Genomic DNA, 22,833 nt, shown 5'->3' on the forward strand with positions numbered 1-22,833 from the left:
GCAACTGTACAGGGTACTGGTGAGGCCACACCTGGAGTACTATGTGCAGTTCTGATCTCCTTACTTGAGGAAGGATATACTGGCTTTGGGGGCAGTGCAGAGGAGGTTCGCCAGGTTGAATTCCAGAGATGAAGGGGTTAATGTATGAGGAAAGATTGAGTCACCTGGGACTATACTCTCTGGCGTTCAGAAGAATGAAAGGAGATCTTATAGAAACATAAAATTATGAAAGGGATAGAGAAGATAGAGGCATGAAAGTTATTTCCACTGATAGGTGAGACTAGAACTAGGGGACATAGGCTCAAGATTCACGGGAGTAGATTTAGGAGGGAGATGAAGAGGAACTGCTTTTCCCAGAGAGTTGCAGATCTGTGGAATTCTCTGCCCAATGAAGCCGTGGAGACTACTTCAGTAAATATATTTAAGACAAGGTTGGATAGAATTTTATATCATAGGGGAATTAAGGGTTATGGGGGAAAAGGCAGGTAGGTGGAGATGAGTCCGTGGCCAGATCAGCCATGATCTTACTGAATGGTGGAGCAGGCTCGGTGGGCCAGATGGCCTATCCTGCTCCTGTTTCTTATGTTCTTAGGATAGGGATAACTGGGACAATCTTTGATGGGTATCTCGATCGTCATGGACCAGTTTGGCTGAAGGGCCTGTTTCCGTGATGCATGACATTTTGGTGCTTTGCCAGGTGCTCCCTGGCAGTTTCCGCCCACCCTACCCTATCTCATCCCATAACCCCTTCTCCCTCATTCTTGTCTTCAACATGCCTTAAATATTTCCCTGGAGTTCACCTCAGCCAAACCAGCTTACAAACAGTTCCATATTCACCCTGCTTGTCTATTAATGACTGCATTACATGCCTGGGATGGATGAAGAGAGTTGAGTTGGTTAGATCAGGACTCATTGGAGACACAGGTGGGTAGGATCATGAAGAAGGTATTCAATATGCTTAGCTTTGTATGCCTAGGCACTGAGTATAACCATTGTAATGGTACAAAATGTTGACTAGTCTACACTTGGAGTATTGTCACACGAGTGAATCTGCAGATTCTGGAAATAAATTAAAACACAAAATGCTGGCAGAACTCAGCAGGCCAGACAGCATCTATGGGAGGAGGTAGTGACGATGTTTCGGGCCGAATCCCTTCATCAGAAAATGTGGAAGCATTAGGACCATAAGATATAGGAGAGTTACTGTATGTTGTTTACTTGGACTTTCAGAAGGCCTTTGACAAGGTGCCACATCTGAAGTTGCTTAGCAAGATAATTATTACAGGAAGTATCCCATGGTATTACAGGAAGGATGCTAGCATGGATAGAGGATTGCCTAGTTGCCAGGTGGCAAAGATTGGTAATAAAAGGGGGTGTGTTCTGGTTGGCTGCCGGTGACTAGTGGTGTTCTGCAGGGTTGAGACCACTTCTTTTCACATTATATGTCAATGATTTGGATGACGGAATTGATGACTTTATGGCCAAGTTTGCGGATGATACAAAGATAGGTGGAGGGGCAGGTAGAGTTGAGGAAACAGAGAGTCTGCAGAAGAAGAGATCTGTGGAATTCATTGTCATGGACGGCTGTGGAGGCTAAGCCACTAATTATATTCAAAGCAGAGTTTGACAGCTTCTTGACTAGTCAGCGCATCAAGGGTTACGGGGAGAAGGCAGGAGAATGGGGTTAAGAGAGATAACAAATCAGTCGTAATGGAATGGTAGAGCAAACTCGATGGGCTGAATGGCTTAACTCTGATCCCATAATCTAATGGTATGATGGACCATTATGTGGCTGACATCAGAAAAATGAGAGGTAAATGAGAAAATTGATTCATAGTTGTCACATGAACCAAGGTGCAGTGATGATCTTTGTTTTGCATGGTATCCATACAAATCAATTCATAACTATAGTACACTGACGTAGTATAAGGCAAAACAGTAACAGAATACAGAATAAAGTTTTACAGTTACAGAAATAGATTGTGAGGGCAAAGACGAGGACTGCACAGAATACAATACCCCAAATTAGGCTTCAGTAACATCTTACAGAACTATAACAACCCAACTTCTCTACCCAGTACTCAGATTTTTGAGGGGTGATGAACCAAAAGCAGTCTCTATGACCCTATCTACCTGTGGTGCCAGTTTTAAGGAATTACAGATCTGATTTCCCAGATCCCTTTGTTCTACCGCACTTCTCAGTGCCCTACCACTCACTGTGTAAGTCCTACCCTGGTTTGTCTTCCCAAAGTGTAACACCTCACACTTGTGTCTGCATTAAATTCCATCTGCCATTGTTCAGTCCGTTTTTCTAGCTGGTCCAGATCCCTCTGCAGGCTTTGGTGGCATTCCTCCCTGTCCATTATCCCCTCAAGATTGGTGTCATCCACAAACTTGCAGATCCAGTTTACCACATTATCATCATTGATATGGAGGACAAGCACCAATCCCTGCAACACACTAATCACAGGCCTCCAGTCAGAGCAGCAACCATCTACTACCATTCTCTGGCTTCTCCTGTGAACCAATGTCCAATCCAACTTACTCCCTCATTCTGAATGCCAAGAGACGGAACCTTCTTAATCAACCTCCCATGTGGGACCTCGTCTAAGGCCTTGCTAAAATTTGACTTTCCAAAATGCATCAACTCACGTTTATCTGTACTGAGATCCATTTGCCACTCTTCAGCCCACTTCCTGAAGAGATCAAGGTCCCCACGTTTTCTGCGAAACCCTCCTCGCTATCAACACCTCCTCATTTCTTATCATCCACAAGCCCAATTTGATACAACTTAGTTGGTTAGATGAACAAGTGGATCATAGATCACAGAACAGGCTTAGTACATGTCCTTCAGCCCACAATGTTCTGACAACCCTTTAACCTTGACTACCATAATCTAACCCTTTCCTCCCACATTCTTCTTTAATCCATGCGCCTATCTGAGAGTTTCCTAAATGCCCCTAATGTATCTGCCTCTACCACCAGTCCTGAATCTACACACAGATAGGCTGTGTCTGTTGGTGCTTGTCGTCCATATCAATGATCTAGATGATAACGTGCACAGACATGCATCTATCTTCCTTTGAGCAAGTTATGAGCCAAATCACTAAACCATTTTCTGATTATTTGCAGAAACTTCCTTCTCACCTTGAAATTCTGACCTTTGGACTTTTGACTTTTGGTACAGACCAAGGCATTGATAAATTTTCCTGAATGGTTGTAGGCAAAACACAAGCTGTGTAATCATCTGTACTATCGGCAACATTTTTCATCATTCTGTTGAATGACTGGAATACACTGTAATAAGTTCTTTAAATTTGTCCTGCTCTTTACAGACTAAGTAATTTTTATATAGTTGGGTAGATGTTCCCATTGTAAAGAGTTAACATCTTAGATAATGGTGTGGTTATTTCTGAAGCAGAACTCTTCAGTTCTAAAGCCACAATATAGTTTTGTTCCATATTCAATGTATTTTCTTGATTGTCTGGAGTGAAATCAGTTTCTTACATACCAGGAAATCCATCAAAGAGCCTTTGTTGGAGAAATTACAAAATACAGTTGGACAATAAATGCTGGGCCACTCCACATTGTGGGAATGAAGATTTGACACAGAGAAGTGTTAATCCTAAAGGTTTTTCCTTTGTTCTAGAGACCTCAGCAACAACCAGATCTCAGAGATTGCTCCTGATGCATTCCAAGGTCTCCGATCTCTCAACTCTCTGTGAGTATTCATTAGGATGGTGATGAAGAGGTCTTGGTGTTTATGAAGAGGACATTTTTAGCCAATTGCTCTGGTGTTCAATTCCCATTGATGCATACAGGGTCTGGCACCACACACTAATTTTACCAGGAGATCACCCTGCAGTGAGAATGGGAACTCATTCCTTTTCATCTTCGATGCATGTTCTCTAGTACTAGACATTTTAACCAGGGAAACAGATGCTAGCTCTGTATAATCCTCTCATAATCTTATAAACTTCTATCAAGTGGTCTGTAGTGTTCCATTTCTGTGGTAGGGTTAGGGTTGTGCAGATTGTAGGAAAGTCATCCTGAATCTGGTGTGTGGGACTTCAGGCTTCTGTACCTCCTGCCCGATGGTAACAGTGAGAAGATGGCATGACGCATCTGCTGGCATTTGGAGATGATAGATACCACCTTCTTGAGGCAGCATCTCCTGTAGATGCTGTTAGTGATGGGAAAGGCTGTGCCAGTGACTGATCAGGTTGTGTCAATTATTCTCTGCAGCCTCTTACATTCCTGTGTGTTGTATTTGCTGTAGTAAGCCATGATAAAACCAATGAGGGAACTTTGACCAGTGCATCTGTAGAAGTTTGTTAGAGGATTTGGTTACACGCCAAGTCTCGTTAAGCGGCTCAGAAAGTTAAATTACTGGCGTGCCTTCTTCGTGACTGCATCTATGTGCTGGGCACAGGACAGGTTATGCGAGAAGTTAATGCCCATGAAGGTGAAGTCGCTGTCCCTCTCCACCTCTGGCCCATTAATAGAACCTTCTTGTTCTAATATTCCGGTCTTTAAAGTTGCCGCATCTCCTCTTTTTGCAGGGTCCTGTACGGCAACAAAATCAACGAGCTTCCAAAAGGCGTGTTTGATGGACTGTATGCTCTTCAACTCCTGTGAGTGTTTGGCCTCAAGATTAGGTTTGCTTTATTCGTTACAGGTACATCTGAATATCAAAGCACACAGTGACATGTACCATTTGCGTAAGTGACCAACGCTTTCTGAGAACGCGCTGCGGTTAGCCCGCAAGTGTAGCCATGTTCTGACACCAACTTACCAACCTATGAACCACTACGTCTGTTTTTGGAATGTGGAGGAAATCGGAGCACACAGAGGAAACCCAGGCGGTCACGGGGAGAACATGCAAACTCCTTACAGACAGCGGTGGGAATTGAACCCTGACTGGTGTTTGCTGGCGCTCTAAAGCAACGCACTAAATACTATGCTAATGTGCCGCTCTTCACGCAGGCATGGCGAGGAATGTCATCACTTTGGGAAGCGAGATAAATTCTTTGGGCTGTGACCAATGGTAATCTAATCCAGTGGTTATGAGGATTTCAGCACCCAGTAAATGTGGAGTGGAGATAGAGTTAATGGGGCCACTGTTTCTTCTAATTCCTTCACTGGTTATTGTTCTCCTTGGACCTTGCCCTGATCTTCTGCTTAGATCATTCATCAGAGGGCAGTTAAAAACCAATTTCACTGATGGGTCCAGAGTTATGGGCCATCGATCTTCTTCCCTAAAGGACATTAGTGAACCAACAATCTCATAATTTCATGGTCCCTAAAATTCAGATTTTGTTCCAGATTTAGTTTCCAGAGCATGGAAATAGTCCCTTTGGTCCAATGGGTCCATGCCGACCAAAGTGCCCCATCCAAGCTAGTCCCAGTTGACAGTGTTTGACCCCTAACCTTCTAAACCTTTCCAATAAGACACAGGAACAGTATTACGCCAATCAGCCCATCAAGTCTGCCCTGCTAATTAATTCTGGTTGGTTTATTTTCTTTATCAAGGCCAATCCATGTACCCATCCAACTGAGTTTTAGAAGTTTTATTGTACCTGCCTCAACCACCTCCTCTAGGAATTGATTCCATTCAGACATCTCCTCTTGTGCGAAAAAAAAGTTGTCACTTAAGTTCCTCTTACACTTTTCTCCTCTCACCTTAAGCCTATGCCTGCTCATTCTAATTTAATTGATTACCTCAATTTAGGCCAGATCATTCACACCTCTAACCCAGCAATGTAACCATTGCTTTGCCAAGGGCTTGCAGAGTTTCCCCAAGACTTCAGTACACACCATAGGCTTTAAAGGATTGACTTATTCCAGAGAGGTTGGACCTTAGAATTAGGGAAGTTTTGTTGAAGCTGTACAGAGTGTTGGTTAGGACATATCCTGAATAATTCAAGATTCAAGATTGTTTAATGTCATTTCCAGTATACAAGTGTAAAGCAGAACGAAGTAATTGTTACTGTGGGTCTAATGCAGCATATTAAAATAAAGATAAAGAATACAATAATAATTTTAAATAATACAATAAATATAAATATGTACGATATCTTAGATGCATGGATTGATTATATGTGCATAAAGTGAAACTACGCATGGGACTAAAGTGACTAACAAGAAATAATAAAGTAGAATGGGAATAGTTCTGATCCCACTAACCTAAAAAAGGACATAGTAGCATTGGATGCAGTCTGAGAAAATTCATCAGGCTAATTCCTGGGATGAGAGGGTTGTCTCATCACGAGAGGCTCGACAGCTTGGGCCTGGATTCTTTGGTGTTTAGAAGAATGAGGGGGTGATCTTACTGAAACATGCAAGATCCTCAGAAATCTCAACAGGGTACAAGTTGAGAAGTTTTTACTAGTGGAAGAGTCTCAAATAGACACAATTTTACTGTGAGATGTGTAGAAATACCTTCTTGCAGATTCAGATTTAGATTTATTTATTACATGTACGGTAAAACGTGTCACTTGCATTAACAGCCAACACACAGTGGTGAGTCTTTTACATTCTCAAGAGTTGTGGAGATCAGATCACTGGGAACTTCTATAATGGTAGGGTATCAAGGGCTCAGGGGAACTGGCAGAGAGGAGGAGAGGCCTGGACAGATCAGACATGGTCATATTAAATTGTGGGATGGGTTAGAAGGGCCAAGTAGCCCACTCTTACACCTATTTTATGTTCTTCTGTCGTTCTGCACACCCTCTCCCCACTTCCTCAGCCATGATAGCACGAATATCAGAGCAGACGCAACAAGCTGAACGGCCTACTCCTGGCCATAGTTTTTTGCATTCCTATATAAGCCTGGTCCATCCAGGCACAGTCGATGACGTTGCCTTCTCTACTCTTTAGGCTGTTGAATGCAAACAAGATCAACTGCATCCGAGCGGACACCTTCCAGGACCTACAGAACCTAAGCCTCCTCTCGCTGTATGACAACAAGATCCAGACACTGGCCAAAGGGACATTCAACTCACTCCGAGCCATCCAGACGCTGTATGTAGACGAATACCCTTGTAAGGGATCTTTAGACTTCTTAAACTTAGTCTTCACAATTGAAAAGGAGTTTGCTACTATAGAGACTGTAGATGGATCATAGCACAAAACAGGCCCTTCTGGCCACAAAGTCATGCCAACCCTTTAACCTGAAAGATCAATCTAATCCTTCCTTCCCCCATAACCCTCCATTTTTCTATCACCTACATGCCTATACAAGAGTCTTTAAAGAGGTCCTAACGTTTCTGCCCACCAACACCCGGCACCCGTTCCATGCACCCACCACTCTCTTGGTAAAGACCTTATCTTTGACAGGTAGATGCAGTGAGTACAACCAACGATGGTAAATACATCGGTAAATGAGTTCATCATTATCATGTGTACAGAGGTACAGTATACCGTATACCCTTTGAAATGCAAGCTTCCGTACGGAATATTTCACCACATCAGTGCATTGAGGAAGTGAAAACAACAGCAGAATGAGGATACAGTGTTACAGTTATAGAGAAAGTGCAGTGAAAAGCCATGTCAAGGTAGATTGTGAGGTGAAGAGTCCATTTGATCATTGTAGGGAACCACCCTTATAACTGTGGGATAGAAGCTGTCCTGACGTCTGGTGGTACATGCTTTCTGTCTATTATGCTGAATCTTCTTCCCAATGGGAGAGAGGGGTGACGAGAGAATGTCCAGGGTGGCCGGGGTCTTTGATGACGCTGGCTGCTTTATCAAGGCAGCGAGAAGTGTAGACAAGAGTCTATAGAGGGGATGCTGGTATCTGTAATGTGCTGAGCTGCGTCCACAACTCTTACGATCACGGGCAGAGCAGCCAACCAGCAAGGACTTGCCAAATCTCTTTCAAATTTCAGTGCAACATCGGCTTTCTGATTGTGACGGGTGGAGCAAAAATGTAGGGACATTGTGTAATTTATTTCAAATGCAATTGCTGGAAATCTGAAACAAAATCAGAAAGTACTGGCAGACTCAGCAGGTCGGGCAGCATCTGTGGAGGGAAACGAACGGATCGCCACCCTTCATCTGGATTCATGATATGGATCAGTCCCGATAAAGTCTTGAATCAGAACATTGACTGTCCATTTCCCTGCACGTGTGCTGCCTGACTTGCTGAGTTTCTCCAGCAGTCTGATTTTCCTTGCTCCAGATTCCAGCATCAGCAGTCTTTTATGTCTCAAGTAGTTACCTTGTTATGGTTCTCTTCCACCGCACCAGGCACTTGGCCCAGAATCCGTTCATCTGTGACTGTCACCTCAAGTGGCTAGCCGACTACCTTCGGTCCAACCCCATCGAGACCAGCGGGGCACGATGCACCAGCCCGCGCCGCCTGGCAAACAAGAGGATCGGGCAGATCAAAAGCAAGAAATTCCGGTGCTCAGGTATCGTAATTGTGAGAAAAGGAGGCCGAGTCTCTGAACTGTTACTGCACATCGAAGGTCTGTGAAAGTGCAGAACAGTCTGAGAAGCGGCCAGATCAGGTGTTTAATGGAACATGGAACAACAGTACAGGACAAGACAGGATCAGCCTGCAATGTTCTGTGGGCTGAAGGTGCTAATTAAACTCATAGTGCCGAATTAAACTAATCCTTCAGTAAGCACACGATCTACAGTATATCCATCCAACCCCTCCCCCCATTCCCTGCACATTCATGTGTTTAGGAGCAATTTAAGTGCCTCTATCGTATTTCTTCCTATCCCATCCCTGGCAGCACATTACAGACACCCACCACTCCCTGTATAAAAGAACACTTACCCCACTCATCTCCTTCGAACTTACCCACTTACCCCCTCTCATCTTATATGCACGCCCTCTAAACAACAGGATAACAATATGTGTGTGTGTGTGTGTGTGTGTGTGTGTGTGTGTGTGTGTGTGTGTGTGTGTGTGTGTGTGTGTGTGTGTGTGTGTGTGTGTGTGTGTGTGCGTGTGTGTATCTAGCCCCCTCCATCCTCTATCTATTCACTACACCGCACTGTACATACTTTAAACAACTATTTATAATGCTTTTACATTGGGAATTCATGCTGGTGTTTATGTATGTGTGCACATTTTATACCATATCCATAACCTGTAATTTTGCATTTTATGTAATTCTTTTATTCTCTATAATTGTTGAATGTTGTTTTTGTTACATGTCACACCATCACACCACAGCAAATTCCCAATATATATAAATGTATATAGTGAATGAAATCAAATCTTGATCCTTGGCCTCTGTATATGCACATGCACACAGAAAGCTAATTGGTAATTGGTTGATTTGGTTTATTATTTGGCTGGGAGTTTAGAACTTCTGTTGTTTATGGACCTTTGCTCGGTGAATGTAGAGGGGGTGGATGGGGAGACTTCCTTTGTGTTTGTTCCTGTCAGGACCGGATGGAAAGGGCAGGGAGCAGCTGCACCACAAACTCCGGGAATGGTCCCTCAAGAGAAGGTTACCTCTCGATTCGTTCAGGGATCAGTGTGGACTGATCTACCCTGTCCCACTCGTAGCCAAACATGTCTACTTCCTGAGAGTAACACAGATAAATCAGTAATTGTCTCCTAATTTGATAAAATAGACTCTTGACGTCACAACCTACGTCGATGTGGCCTTGCACAAGAACACTTGCATTTTATCTGTAACTGGGTAACACCGTATTCGATCTCCATGACGAGTACGCAAGACAAGCATTTCACTGTTCCTCTCTCCAGTTCAATTCAGCTTCATGGCTCAGAATTTTATCTTTGGTAGTATGCTGTATTATTTCCTGTGTAACACTTCTCTGTCTCTTTCCATCCACAGCAAAAGAACAATATTTCGTCCCAGGTAAGGCCTGCTCGGCATGAGTAAATTCATGTTATTTATCTGTGTTTGGAATTTGTAATGTGAGACCTTGCTCAGCTGATTGTGAATGGTTCAGGAGACAAGCAATGCTGTTTTGTATGTGGTTGGTGTGTGAGGATGTTTTCAGTGACACAAGCAGCCTGCATCTCCTTCTCCATCAGTGGCAGTAATTATAAAGGAAAATTGAGATATTTGTATTTCTATAAATTTATACCTAGTCTGTGCTGTCCCTGACCTGGAAGTGTGTAATGGGACAGTGGGAGGGAGCTTCACTCTGTATCTAACCCGTGCTGTCCCTGTCCTGGGAGTGTGTGATGGGACAGTGTAGAGGGAGCTTCACTCTGTATCTAACCCGTGCTGTCCCTGTCCTGGGAGTGTGTGATGGGACAGTGTAGAGGGAGCTTCACTCGGTATCTAACCCGTGCTGTCCCTGTCCTGGGAGTGTGTGATGGGACAGTGTAGGGGGAGCTTCACTCTGTATCTAACCCGTGCTGTCCCTGTCCTGGGAGTGTGTGATGGGACAGTGTAGGGGGAGCTTCACTCTGTATCTAACCCGTGCTGTCCCTGTCCTGGGAGTGTGTGATGGGACAGTGTAGGGGGAGCTTCACTCTGTATCTAACCTGTGCTGTCCCTGTCCTGGGAGTGTGTGATGGGACAGTGTAGAGGGAGCTTCACTCTGTATCTAACCCGTGCTGTCCCTGTCCTGGGAGTGTGTGATGGGACAGTGTAGAGGGAGCTTCACTCTGTATCTAACCCGTGCTGTCCCTGTCCTGGGAGTGTGTGATGGGACAGTGTAGAGGGAGCTTCACTCTGTATCTAACCCGTGCTGTCCCTGTCCTGGGAGTGTGTGATGGGGCAGTGCAGAGGGAGCTTCACTCTGTATCTAACCTGTGCTGTCCCTGTCCTGGGAGTGTGTGATGGGACAGTGTAGAGGGAGCTTCACTCTGTATCTAACCCGTGCTGTCCCTGTCCTGGGAGTGTGTGATGGGACAGTGTAGAGGGAGCTTCACTCTGTATCTAACCCGTGCTGTCCCTGTCCTGGGAGTGTGTGATGGGACAGTGTAGAGGGAGCTTCACTCTGTATCTAACCCGTGCTGTCCCTGTCCTGGAAGTGTGTGATGGGACAGTGTAGAGGGAGCTTCACTCTGTATCTAACCCGTGCTGTCCCTGTCCTGGGAGTGTGTGATGGGACAGTGTAGAGGGAGCTTCACTCTGTATCTAACCCGTGCTGTCCCTGTCCTGGGAGTGTGTGATGGGACAGTGTAGAGGGAGCTTCACTCTGTATCTAACCCGTGCTGTCCCTGTCCTGGAAGTGTGTGATGGGACAGTGTAGAGGGAGCTTCACTCTGTATCTAACCCGTGCTGTCCCTGTCCTGGGAGTGTGTGATGGGACAGTGTAGAGGGAGCTTCACTCTGTATCTAACCCGTGCTGTCCCTGTCCTGGGAGTGTGTGATGGGACAGTGGAAAGGAAATTTCACTCTGTAACCTAACCGCTGGCCGAGATAGCAAGAGTGAAGCTCCATTTCTACGGTGCCATCAAATACTTATTAGGAAGGTACAGTGCAGGTTAGAGTATAGTTTCTTTCAATATGATTCTATTAACTTAAGCTGTGAACTCTCTCTCTCCAATTGACCCACAGTTCCCTCCTCCCTGTCCCCTAGGGACGGAGTGAAAGATGTTGGTGAGGTTGCGTTTGGAATACCATGTTGAGGTTTAGTAACTTTGCTATTGGAAAGATGCCATTCAGCTGGAAAGAGAGCAGAGGGGATTTATGAAGAGATTGCTGGGATTTGGGCATTGCGTTATGGAGAGAGGTTGAGTGGATTGGGCCTCTTCATTGGAGCATGGGAGAATGAGGAGTGATTTTATAGAAGTGGACGATATCTTGTGGAGCGTTGATAGGATAATTGCTCACATTGTTTTTCCCAGAGTTAGGATTAAGATCTGGAGGTCATAGGGTTAAACTGAGAGAGGAGAGATTAAAAACAGACCTGAGAGCCGCTTTTCCACCCAGAGACTGGTCAGTATATGGAATGAGCTGCTAGAGAAAGTGGTTTAGGCATACAAATTCACAGTTAAAGGTAGGTACAAGGATAGGAGAGATTTAATGGGATATTGGGATACTTGCAGCTCATTGAATGGTGTCACAACAGCAACCTTGCACTCAAGGTCAGTAAGACGAAGGAACTGATTGAGGACCTCAGGAAGGGGGATTTGGGAGAACACACACCAGCCCTCATTGAGGGGTCAGCAATGGAGAGGGTGAGCGGTTTCAAGTTCCTGCGTATCTGCATCTATGAAGATCTAAGCTGGGGCCCACGTGTCGATACACAGTCTCGAAGGTTGCGTGCCAGGGATTGGAGGCACATCAGGAGTTTGAGGAGCTTTGGCTGGTCACCAAAGACAATGTTCTACAGAAGTACAGTGGAGATCATTTCTACTGGTTGCATCATTGAAGGCTCCAGTGTACAGGATTCAGCAGGTAGTAGACTCAGCCGGCTCCATCACGGACTCTAACCTCCCCACATTGAGGACATCCTCAAGCCAATTACGGACCCTCACCATTCAGGACATGACCTCTTCTCATTACTACCATCAGGGAGGAGGTACAGGAGCCTGAGGTCAATGAACATTTCAGTAGCTTCTTCCTCTGCACCATCAGATATCCGAATGGACCACAAACCATGATCACAACCACCTCTTTTTGCACTGTTTATTTTATATAGTTCTTAATACACAGTAACATAGTATTACGTATTGCACTGTGTTGCTGTTATAAAGCAAAAACTTCACAATATACACACCAGTGATAATAAACCCGATTCTGATATGGCCAGATGGGAGCAGTTGAGGTGGGAATCTTGGTTGCCATGGGCCAGTTAAGATGAAGAGCCTATTTCCACGCCGTATGACTATGACCTGTTGTCCACTGTGTTTCCTTTACTCTGGCAGGTACGGAGGACCAGAGACTGGGGAGCGAGTGCAACAGGGACATGGTCTGTCCACCGAAATGCCGCTGCGAGTCCAACGTGGTGGATTGCTCCAACCAGAAGCTGACCAAGGTTCCCGAGTTCATCCCACAGTCGACCGTAGAGCTGTGAGTCCACAAGTGGGCCAACTTGCACATCAGTGCCACACACAATTACTCGCTTCTCCTCTCCGCTCTCTAGGCTTCCCATGGTGCTTGATAACAGATGAAGAACCTTTGGGGGTAGTTTTAGCGAAGCAAATTTGTCACATCTACATCAAAACATCAGAACGTACAATGAAATGTATCGTTCGCGTCAATGACCAAGGATGTGCTGGGGCAGCCCACAAGTGTCACCATGTTTCCAGCGGCCCACAATTTACTAACCCTGACCCTAACCTGTACATCTGTGGAATGAGGGAGGAAACCAGAGATCCCAGAGGAAATCCAGCTAGTTATGGGAAAATGGTATGAACTCCTTACAGACAGCAGGCAGGAATTGGACTCTGATCGCTGGCCCTGTAAGCGTTGTGCTACTTTGTACTCTACCATGCCATCCATTAACAACAATGTGACCAGATCCTCGATCTTGGTTTTGAAGGTTGAAGGGATGTGTGATCTCCTGAACAACTCCCCTGCACCTTGTCGGTCTTATTGACCAGCTAATTTTGAGAGTAGAGGCTTGTGTTATTTTTAATGTGTATCCCATTTTCATGATGAGCAAGGTCTGCATTTCTTACCCATCGCCAAATGCCCTTGGAAGGTGGGTGTGAGCTAGCTAAGGATTAGCTTTATCAGTCACATGTACATCAAAACACTGAAACATAGTGAAATGGGTCGTTTTTGTGCCAATGACCGACACAGTCCAAGGATGTGTTTGGGAAGCCCGCGAGTGTGGCGATACTTCTGGTGCCAACACAGCATGCCATAACTCACTAACCCTAACGTGTATGCTTCTGAATTGTGGGATGAGTACCCAGAGGAAATCTGCACGGTCACGGGGAGAACGTGCAAACTCCTTACAGACAGTGGTGAGAACTGTCCAGGTACGACAAGTGGAATGTTCCTGCATGTGGCCAGGCTGAACATCACTGCTTGGGATTTTCTGAGGTAACATTAATCTATTCAGGTTAACCTCAGCAAACTTGGTAAATGAAAATAGATGATCACTACCAAGGTCAGCATTTATTAACACAAGACATAGGAGCAGAATTAGCCCTTTTGGCTCATTAAGTCCGCGCCACCATTCTATCAAGGTGGATTTATTATCCCCCTCAACCTCCATTCTCCTCATAACCTTTGACACCCTTATAAATTAGCAACCTATTAGACTTTGCTTTAAATATTCCAGTGACTTGGCCTCCTCAGCTGTCTGTGGCAATGAATTCCACAGATTCACCACCTTATGGCTAAAGAACTTCCTCCTTATCTCTGTTCTAAGGGAACAGTCTTCTGTTCTGTGGATGTGCCCTCTGGTCCTAGACTCTCCCACTATAGGAAACATTTCACCCTCTATCTGGGACTTTCTGTATCTGGTAGGTTTCCATGAGATCTCTTTCATTCTTCTGAACTCAAGCAAGTACAGGCCCAGAGCCATCAAATGCTACGCATGCGTTAACCCTTTCGTTCCCAGGATCATTCTTGTGAACATCCTCTGAACCCTCTCCAATGCCCATTCCCACATGCCCTTTGGAAGATGGGGGTGAGCCACCTTATCTGATGAAATTGCTCCTACACCACTTGGGGAGGGAGTCCAAGGGACTTGGGCCATGTGGTGTTGGAGGAATGGTGATACACTTCCCATTTCAGGATGGTGAGAGACTCTGAGGGGTTGGAGGCACTGCTATGTGTCTGATGCCCTCAACCATGTTGGGGCTGTCAATTACCAAACTGCACTTTGTAATTTGGTAGTTGATTGGGAGCATCGCCCCAAATGGACAGCACAGTGGCATTGCTGGTAGAACTGCTGTCACACAGCACCAGAGACCCAGGTTCAATACTGACATCTGCTGCTGTCTGTTCGGAATTTCCACGTTCTCTCTGCAACCACTTGGGTCTCCAGGGACTCCGGTTTCCTCATGCAGTCCGAAGTCATGATAGTTTGTGGGCTAATTAACCTCTGGGGTTTGTCCCTCGGATGTAAGTGAGCGATCAAATCAGAGGGTAATGAGTAAGAACATGGAGAGAATAAAATGGGAAACACACATAAAATGCAGGCCAGGCAGCATCTATGGAAGAGAGTACAGGCGACATTTTGGACTGAAACCCTTCAGACTGCTATACTCATTTCCATAGATGCTGCCTGGCCTGCTGAGTTCCTCCAGCATTTTGTGTGCATTGCTCGGATTTCCAGCATCTGCGGATTTTCCCCTGTTGGTGATTAAAGCGGGATTGGTGATTGATGGTCAGCACGGACTCAGTGGGCCGAAGGGCCCACTTCCATGATGAGTGACTCTGACTATTCTGCACAAGTCTCAGGAGCGGGACTTGAATCCAGTAAGGAAAGTGTTACTGAATGAGCTGCAGGGCAGTCGGGAATCAGAGGACATGGATAAATCAGGAACGTGGGAGAAAAAGAAATAACGGAGAAAAGTAAAGGAGAGTGATATTTCACTTGCCAAGGATTTGTGACCTTGAAGACAATGGAAGCAATTGTGGAATTAGAATTGGTTTTTTATTGTCACATGTACTGAGATACAGTGAAAAGCTTGCCTTACATACTGTCATACAGATCAAATCATTACACCGTGCGTTAAGCTACAAAAGTGGCTACCATGAATCCCTTGGTTAATGGTAAGGGTCCATGGCATAAAGAGGATTGGGAACAGCAACAGAGTGCAGAACAAAGTGTTACAGTTGCAGAGGAAGTGCATTGCAGGTAGGCAGTGAGGTGCAAGATCATACCGAGGTAGATCGTGATGTTTTATCATATCAGGGAACTGTTTACTAATCTTATATCTGCAGGGTAGAAGCTGTCCTTGAGCCTGGTGGTACGTGATTTCAGGCGTATGTATCTTCTGCTCAATGGAAGAGAGGAAATATCCAGGGTGGGAATATTGGGTTGTGTGGTTACAAGCACATGCCCAATAACATTCGGGATGGAGACACAAGAGACTGGAAATGCTGGAATCTGGAGCAGCATGCAGTCTGTTGAAGGAATTGAATGGGTCCGAGCAGCTTCTGTTGGGGGAAGATGAATTGTCAGCATTTCAGGTCGAAACCCTACGCAAGATCAGCCTTCTGCACAAGCCTGTGTATTTAGGGTCCTGATGCAGAGCTTCAAGCGGAAACGGAGACAGTTTCCTTCCTCCCACAGATGCTGCTCAGCCCCTGAGTTCCGCCAGCACATTGACTGTTGCTCATCTCTTCCTTAAATCCTATCGTGGTTTGATACGGCAACTGCTCTGCAAACTGCAGAGCTGTGGACGCATCTCAGCCCATCATGGAGATCAGCCTCCCTTCCATGGACTGTCTATTCTCACTGTCTCGGTAAAGCAGCCAGCCCAGAGATCCTCTCTTTCCCCTCCCAGTCGGCAGAAGATGCAAAAGCCTGATAGCACATGCCACCAGGCTCAAGGATAACTTCTAACCCACCATTATTAGACAATTAAATAGTTTTCCTGGTATGACAAAATGGACTATTGACCTCACAATCTACCTGACGATCTTGCGTCTTATTGATTTCCTGCACGTCACTCTCTCTGTAGCTGTGACACTTTATTCTGCACTCTGTTATTGTTTTCCCTTGCTCTACCTCAATACACTGTGTAATGATTTGATTTGTATGAAAAGTGTGCAAGACAAGCTTTTCACTTCATCTCAGTACATGCAATCAGGATTTTTTAAAAACTATTCCAATTCTAATCTCCATTCCAGTATTCCCATATCACCGCCCTGGCCCATCAGATTCTAGCTATTTGTGCCCCTACAGCAGCCTTTACCCCACCATCACCTTCCTACCCCACTACCATTAGCCCTTTTTTTAAAACCATGTCTACTTCCACCCATCATGTCTTTTCTACCAGTCATCCTTCACCCCTCCTCGATCCACCCATCACCCACTGGCCCCTCTCTCCCCCTCCTCTTTATCTCACTATCTCACTTTCCACACTCGGTCCTGATGAAGGGTCTCGACCCCGAAACATCCACGGCTCCTTTCCCTCCACAGATGCTGCTCAACCCACTGACCTCCTCCAGAAGTTTGCTTCGTTTTTGCACCTGCATCTTCTTGTGTCCCTTTCTTGGCCTCTGATTTTAACCTTATGACAATTTCTCGCTCCACAGGCGTCTGATCAACAATGATATTTCGCTCCTGGAATCCACCGGTCTCTTTCAGAAGCTTCCGCAGCTGAGAAAAATGTGAGTAGATGCTCCTCGTTCCCTCCCCCTTTAGTTTGCCCACCCAACTTTCCTGAGGGTTCCGACCCTCACCGTCACCCATCACCAGGTAAAGTTCTTCCTCCGAGGCTCCCTTTCTCCATCGGTAGATGCAGAAGGATTTTAGAGCAGATTCCAATTCATGCATTAATCTATCACCTGCGCGTCAAAATATGACGTTTGCATTAACAACCAACACAAACGAAGATTGTGCTGGGAACATCCTGCAAGTGTTGCCACATCTGCTCCTAGTTTTTATGTTCCAAAGAGGATTTCAGAACTCAAACATGGTGGTGGTATTCATTTATTATTGTCACATGTACCATTATACAGGGAAAAGCTTAACCATCATACAGAAAATGCAGGAGAAACTCAGCAGGTCAGTCAGCACCTTTGGAGGGGGATAAAATCAGTCGACATTTCAGTCCAAGTGTTGATGAAGAGATTCAGCCCAAACTGTCAACTGTATTCCCCTCCAAGCTGCTACCTGACCTCCAGCATTTAGTGTGTGTTGCTCTGGATTTCCAGCATCTACAGAATCTCTTGTTTACAGTGCGTACGCAACAACATTAAGCCACAACAAGGTAAAACAACAACAATGCAGAATAAAGTTCAAAAGCGACAGGAAAAGTGCAGTGCAAGGTCCTTGAGGAAGCCCACCTTCTCAAAGGTTACACCTTAAGTAATTAGATTTTCCTCATTTTATTATTTGGAGTCATTGAGTCATAATACACTACAGCACAGAACCAGACCCTTCAGCCCATCCAGAATATTCTACCTAGACCCATTGAGCACAGCCCTCCATATCCTTCCCTATCCAAACTTCTCTTAAATGTTGCATTCAAACCCACATCCACCACTTCTGCTGGCAGCTCGTTGCACACTCGCACCGCCCCCTGAGTGAAGAAGTTACCCCTCAGGTTCCCCTTAAACATTTCACCTTTCGCCCTTAATCCATGACCACTGGTTCTAGTCTCGCCCAACCTCAGTGGAAAAAGCCTGCTTGCTTTTGCACACCTCTATCAAATCTCCCCTCATTCTCTCACGCTCCAGGGAATAAAGTCCTAACCCATTCAACCTTTCCGTATAACTTGGGTCTTCAAGTCTTGGCAACATCTTTGTAATTTTTGCTGCACTTTTTCTATTTTATTGATTTTTTTTCTGTAGGTTGGTGACCTTATTTTTTGAGGGAGTGCAAGCTCTACAGGCAAGGCCAGCATTCATTGCTCATCCCTTGTTACCCCTTAGCTGATGAAGCAATATAGGTGCGTCACTAAACCTGATGGGTTCCTATGGAATTCTGTCGTTTTGTGGCCATTGCAAAAGACACACGTGACAAAAAGCTAATCTCTATATCAAAAAAAATTCGGTGCATTACATCGTCTGGCGTCAACAGCCAACAGAATTCGAGGATGTGCTGGGGGTAGCCTACAAGTATCGCCATGTTTCCATCGCCAACATGGCATGTCCACGCCAGCTTTCCTTAAAAAAATTCCAGGTTTAGTTCATTACTTGAATTTAAATTCTCCTGCTACTGTGGTAGGATTTTTCCTCATAAGTCTTGATCAGAGAGGTTCACAACTCTGGTGTAACACTTGGCTGTCCTTTACCATTTATTGAGTGAACAGTAAACTGTATGGGCTGTCTATCCTTCATGCTGCCTTAGTAACACAGCCAGCATCATCAAAAAACCTCACCCACCCACCCACCCCAGACGTTCCCTCTTCTCCCCCCTCCCATCAGGCAGAAGATACAAAAAAAGATTAAGATAAAAGATACAAGATAAGCACAAGAAATTCTGCAGATGCTGGAAAACCAAACCCACACAAAATGTTGGAGCAACTCAACAGGTCAGGCAGCATCTATGGAAATGAATAAACCCTTCTTCGGGACTGGAGGGAAGGAGGAAGGTGCCAGAGTACGAGGGTGGGTGGAAGGGAAGGAGGATAGCTAGAAGGTGGGTAAAAGACTAAGCGCTGGAGAGGAAGGAATTGGATAGGGGAGGAGAGTGGACCATAGGAAAAATGGAAGGAGCAGGGCAACCAGGGGGAGGTGATAGTCAGGTGAGAAGAGGTAAAGAGGTCAAACTCTTCTCCCTCCTGCCATCTGGCAAAAGGCACCGAACCATTCGGGCTCTCACGACCAGACTGTGCAACAGTTTCTTCCCCCAAGCCATCAGACTCCTCAATACCCAGAGTCTAGACTGACATCTACATCATTTATTATTATATTGTAATTTGTCCTCTACTGTGCCTATTGTCTTGTTTATTAATTATTGTACTGTCCTGCACTGCTTTGTGCACTTTATGTAGTCCTGTGCAGGTCTGTAGTCTAGTGCAGTTTTTATGTTGTTTTACGTAGTCTAGTGTAGCCTTGTGCTGTCTCACATAGTCTAGTGTAGTTTTGTGTTGTTTCATATAGCACCAGGGTCCTGGAGGAATGTTGTTTCATTTTTACTGTGTACTGTACCAGCAGTTTATGGTTGAAATGACAATTAACTTGACTTGACTTGACTTGAACGTGATTACCTGCACTCCTCAGTGGGTCCAAAGCAAAAGACCTGAGAGTGGAACTGGAAGCCATGAGGAACAATTTCCCAGGAAGGATTCGTGGCTGAGCTAGCGAGTCTGGGTCAGAGGGCAGCAGGGATCACAGAGGGGTAGCAGCTAGAGGGGGGTCTCACTGAACTCACATCGAAGAGAAGATTTAAACTTCAGCGTGGGTGTATCTTGAAGAGTCTTCACAGCAGAGCAGCAAATCGGAAACACGAAAAGGTCCGCAGATGCTGGAAATCCAGAGCAACACGCACAAAATGCTGGAGGAACTCAGCAGGTCAGGCAGAATCTATAGAGATAAATAAAGATGAGGCATTGAGAGAGCGGAAAGCAGCGTTTCCTCCCCAGTGGCAATAAACCAACACCAGAGGGCATCATTTTAAGGTGATTAAAGGAAAGTATAGGGGGGGGTTTGTCAGAGGTAGATTGTTGTACGAAGAGAGAGGTGGGTGCATAGAACATGTTGCCAGGCGTGGTGGTAGTGACAGCTATGTTAGGGATATTGAAGAGACTCTTAGGCAAATGGATGATAGAAGAATGGAGGACAATGTGGGAGGGAAGGATTGGATTGATCTTGGAGTAAGTTAAAAGTCGGCACAACATCGTGCGCCAAAGAATCTGTACTGTTCTGTATGGTTTGATGTTCTATGTAAACAATAAATTCCACGCTGGTCCTGTGAGTCTGGTAATGAACACTCGAGTAATTCCAGATTCCGCTCTTAGCTGCTCGATCTTAGTGCCAGCTAACAGGCACCAACAATGAGTAAACTACAGGGAGCCTGGATTTAATTAACACATTTCTGATTACTGAAGGCACAGCGAGTGATGGTCACTGTTGGTGCTCCTGTGATCTTAATTCATTAGCAAGCACCTTATTCTTTATCTGACTGGCTGTCACACACACACACACACACACACACTCACACAGAGACACAGATATACAAACACACTCCATGGAGACACATACATCACATATCAAGCACATGCCCGATAAACAATACACACGCAGACGCCCAGGAAAACACACCGCCACTCACACGTGTGCATGTACACATGGACGCGCACGTAGATGATGGCAAGGAAAGCACAAAAATGTACCAGCACGCACTCTCTGAATTTACTTCCCTGACCGCAGACCTTTCTTTCTTTGTTTCCAGAAACCTGAGCAACAACAAGATTGGAGAAATCGAAGACGGGACCTTTGAGGGGGCTTCGTCTGTCTCTGAGCTGCATCTCACTGCCAACCAGCTCGAGTCTATCAGGAGCGGGATGTTCCGAGGCCTAGATGGATTAAGAACTCTGTAAGTGCCAATTCAGCCAGCCCCACTGGGTCCTTTCACCCGGTCTAGAGAGCAGGCAGGGCCTGGGTTTATGTTCTGTCTTCCTGATTCCTTCACTGGATGGGCAACATGGATCTGAACATAGAACATAGAATAGTACAGCACATTACAGGCCCTTCGGCCCACAATGTTGTGCCAACCCTCAAACCCTGCCTCTCATATAATCCCCCCCCACCTTAAATTCCTCTATATACCTGTCTAGTAGTCTCTTAAACTTCACTAGTGTATCTGCCTCCACCACTGACTCAGGCAGTGCATTCCACGCACCAACCACTCTCTGAGTGAAAAACCTTCCTCTAATATCCCCCTTGAACTTCCCTCCCCTTACCTTAAAACCATGTCCTCTTGTACTGAGCAGTGGTGCCCTGGGGAAGAGGTGCTGGCTCTCTACTCTATCTATTCCTCTTAATATCTTGTACACCTCTATCATGTCTCCTCTCATCCACCTTCTCTCCAAAGAGTAAAGCCCTAGCTCCCTTAATCTCTGATCATAATGCATACTCTCTAAACCAGGCAGCATCCTGGTAAATCTCCTCTGTACCCTTTCCAATGCTTCCACATCCTTCCTATAGTGAGGCGACCAGAACTGGACACAGTACTCCAAGTGTGGCCTAACTAGAGTTTTACAGAGCTGCATCATTACATTGCGACTCTTAAACTCTATCCCTCGACTTATGAAAGCTAACACTCCATAAGCTTTCTTAACTACCCTATCTACCTGTGAGGCAACTTTCAGGGATCGGTGGAAATGTACCCCCAGATCCCTCTGCTCCTCCACACTACCAAGTATCCTGCCAAGATCTGTATGCCCTGATCTGTTGGAGGCAAAATCAGCTGTAGCTGAGCGGTTCACACTGTAATAGTTAATCAATTACATTGCAATAGTTAATCAATCCATTCCAGTACGTTCACACAAACTTCCAGTTTTGACTATGTTTATCAAGGTAGAACACAGAACGGTAGAGTTACAAATATTGGCTGCAATAGCATTGATCAGAATATTTAAGAGGAGTTTGGTTAAGTACATGGGAGGGAGGGGTATGCAGATTTATGATCCAGGTGTGGGTCCATGGGGCTATGCAGATTTATGATCCAGGTGTGGGTCCATGGGGCTATGCAGAATAACAGGCACAGACTAGATGGGCCAAAGGGCCTATTTCTGTGCTGTAGTGTTCTGAAACTGTTTGTAATGTATGTGTCTTCGATTTATAGAACAGTACAGCACAGGAACAGACCTGCCAGTCCACCGCATGTATTCTGTGCCCAAATTAAACTAAATCTCTTCTGCCTGTACATGATTTCAATTCCCTCCATTCCCTGCATATTCATGTCTACCTAAAAGCCTCTCTTTTAAGGAGGGGTGGCATGAGCTGGGGCTTTTCTCTTTGCAGCAAAGGAGGATGAGAGGTGACTTGATGGAAGTGTACAAGATGATAAGAGGCATAGGTCAAGTGGACAGCTTGGTCAAGTGGACTTTTTCCCAGGGTGGAAACGGTTAATACGAGGGGGCGTAATTTTGAGGTGTTTGGAGGAAAGTATAGTAGGGGATATCAGAGGTAGTTTCTTCACACAGAGAGTGATGGGTACGTGGAACACCCTGCCAGGGGTAGTTGTCTAACAGATAAACTAAGGGCATTGAAGAGACTGTTTGACAGGCACATGGGATGATGGAGAAATAGAGGGCTGTGTGGGGGAGGAAGGGGGAGGGTTAGATTGATCTTGGAGCAG

At 45.4% G+C, this 22,833-nt stretch overlaps 1 protein-coding gene across 3 annotated transcripts in view; it reads left to right on the forward strand.

Moving 5' to 3' along the window:
• The window catches only part of LOC140715178 (slit homolog 1 protein-like), a 322,282-nt gene that overhangs the window by 157,936 nt on the left and 141,513 nt on the right, over positions 1-22,833 (forward strand). For all 3 annotated transcript variants that reach the window (XM_073026998.1, XM_073026997.1, XM_073026996.1), the window contains exons 12-19: positions 3,650-3,721; positions 4,563-4,634; positions 6,880-7,023; positions 8,251-8,414; positions 9,822-9,845; positions 12,818-12,962; positions 17,118-17,192; positions 20,923-21,066. In XM_073026998.1, the coding sequence (XP_072883099.1) occupies positions 3,650-3,721; positions 4,563-4,634; positions 6,880-7,023; positions 8,251-8,414; positions 9,822-9,845; positions 12,818-12,962; positions 17,118-17,192; positions 20,923-21,066 (840 nt within the window). The remainder of the gene's footprint in view (positions 1-3,649; positions 3,722-4,562; positions 4,635-6,879; positions 7,024-8,250; positions 8,415-9,821; positions 9,846-12,817; positions 12,963-17,117; positions 17,193-20,922; positions 21,067-22,833) is intronic.

Source organism: Hemitrygon akajei, chromosome 23 (genome assembly GCF_048418815.1).
Source record: "Hemitrygon akajei chromosome 23, sHemAka1.3, whole genome shotgun sequence".
Classification (NCBI taxonomy): Eukaryota; Metazoa; Chordata; class Chondrichthyes; order Myliobatiformes; family Dasyatidae; genus Hemitrygon; species Hemitrygon akajei.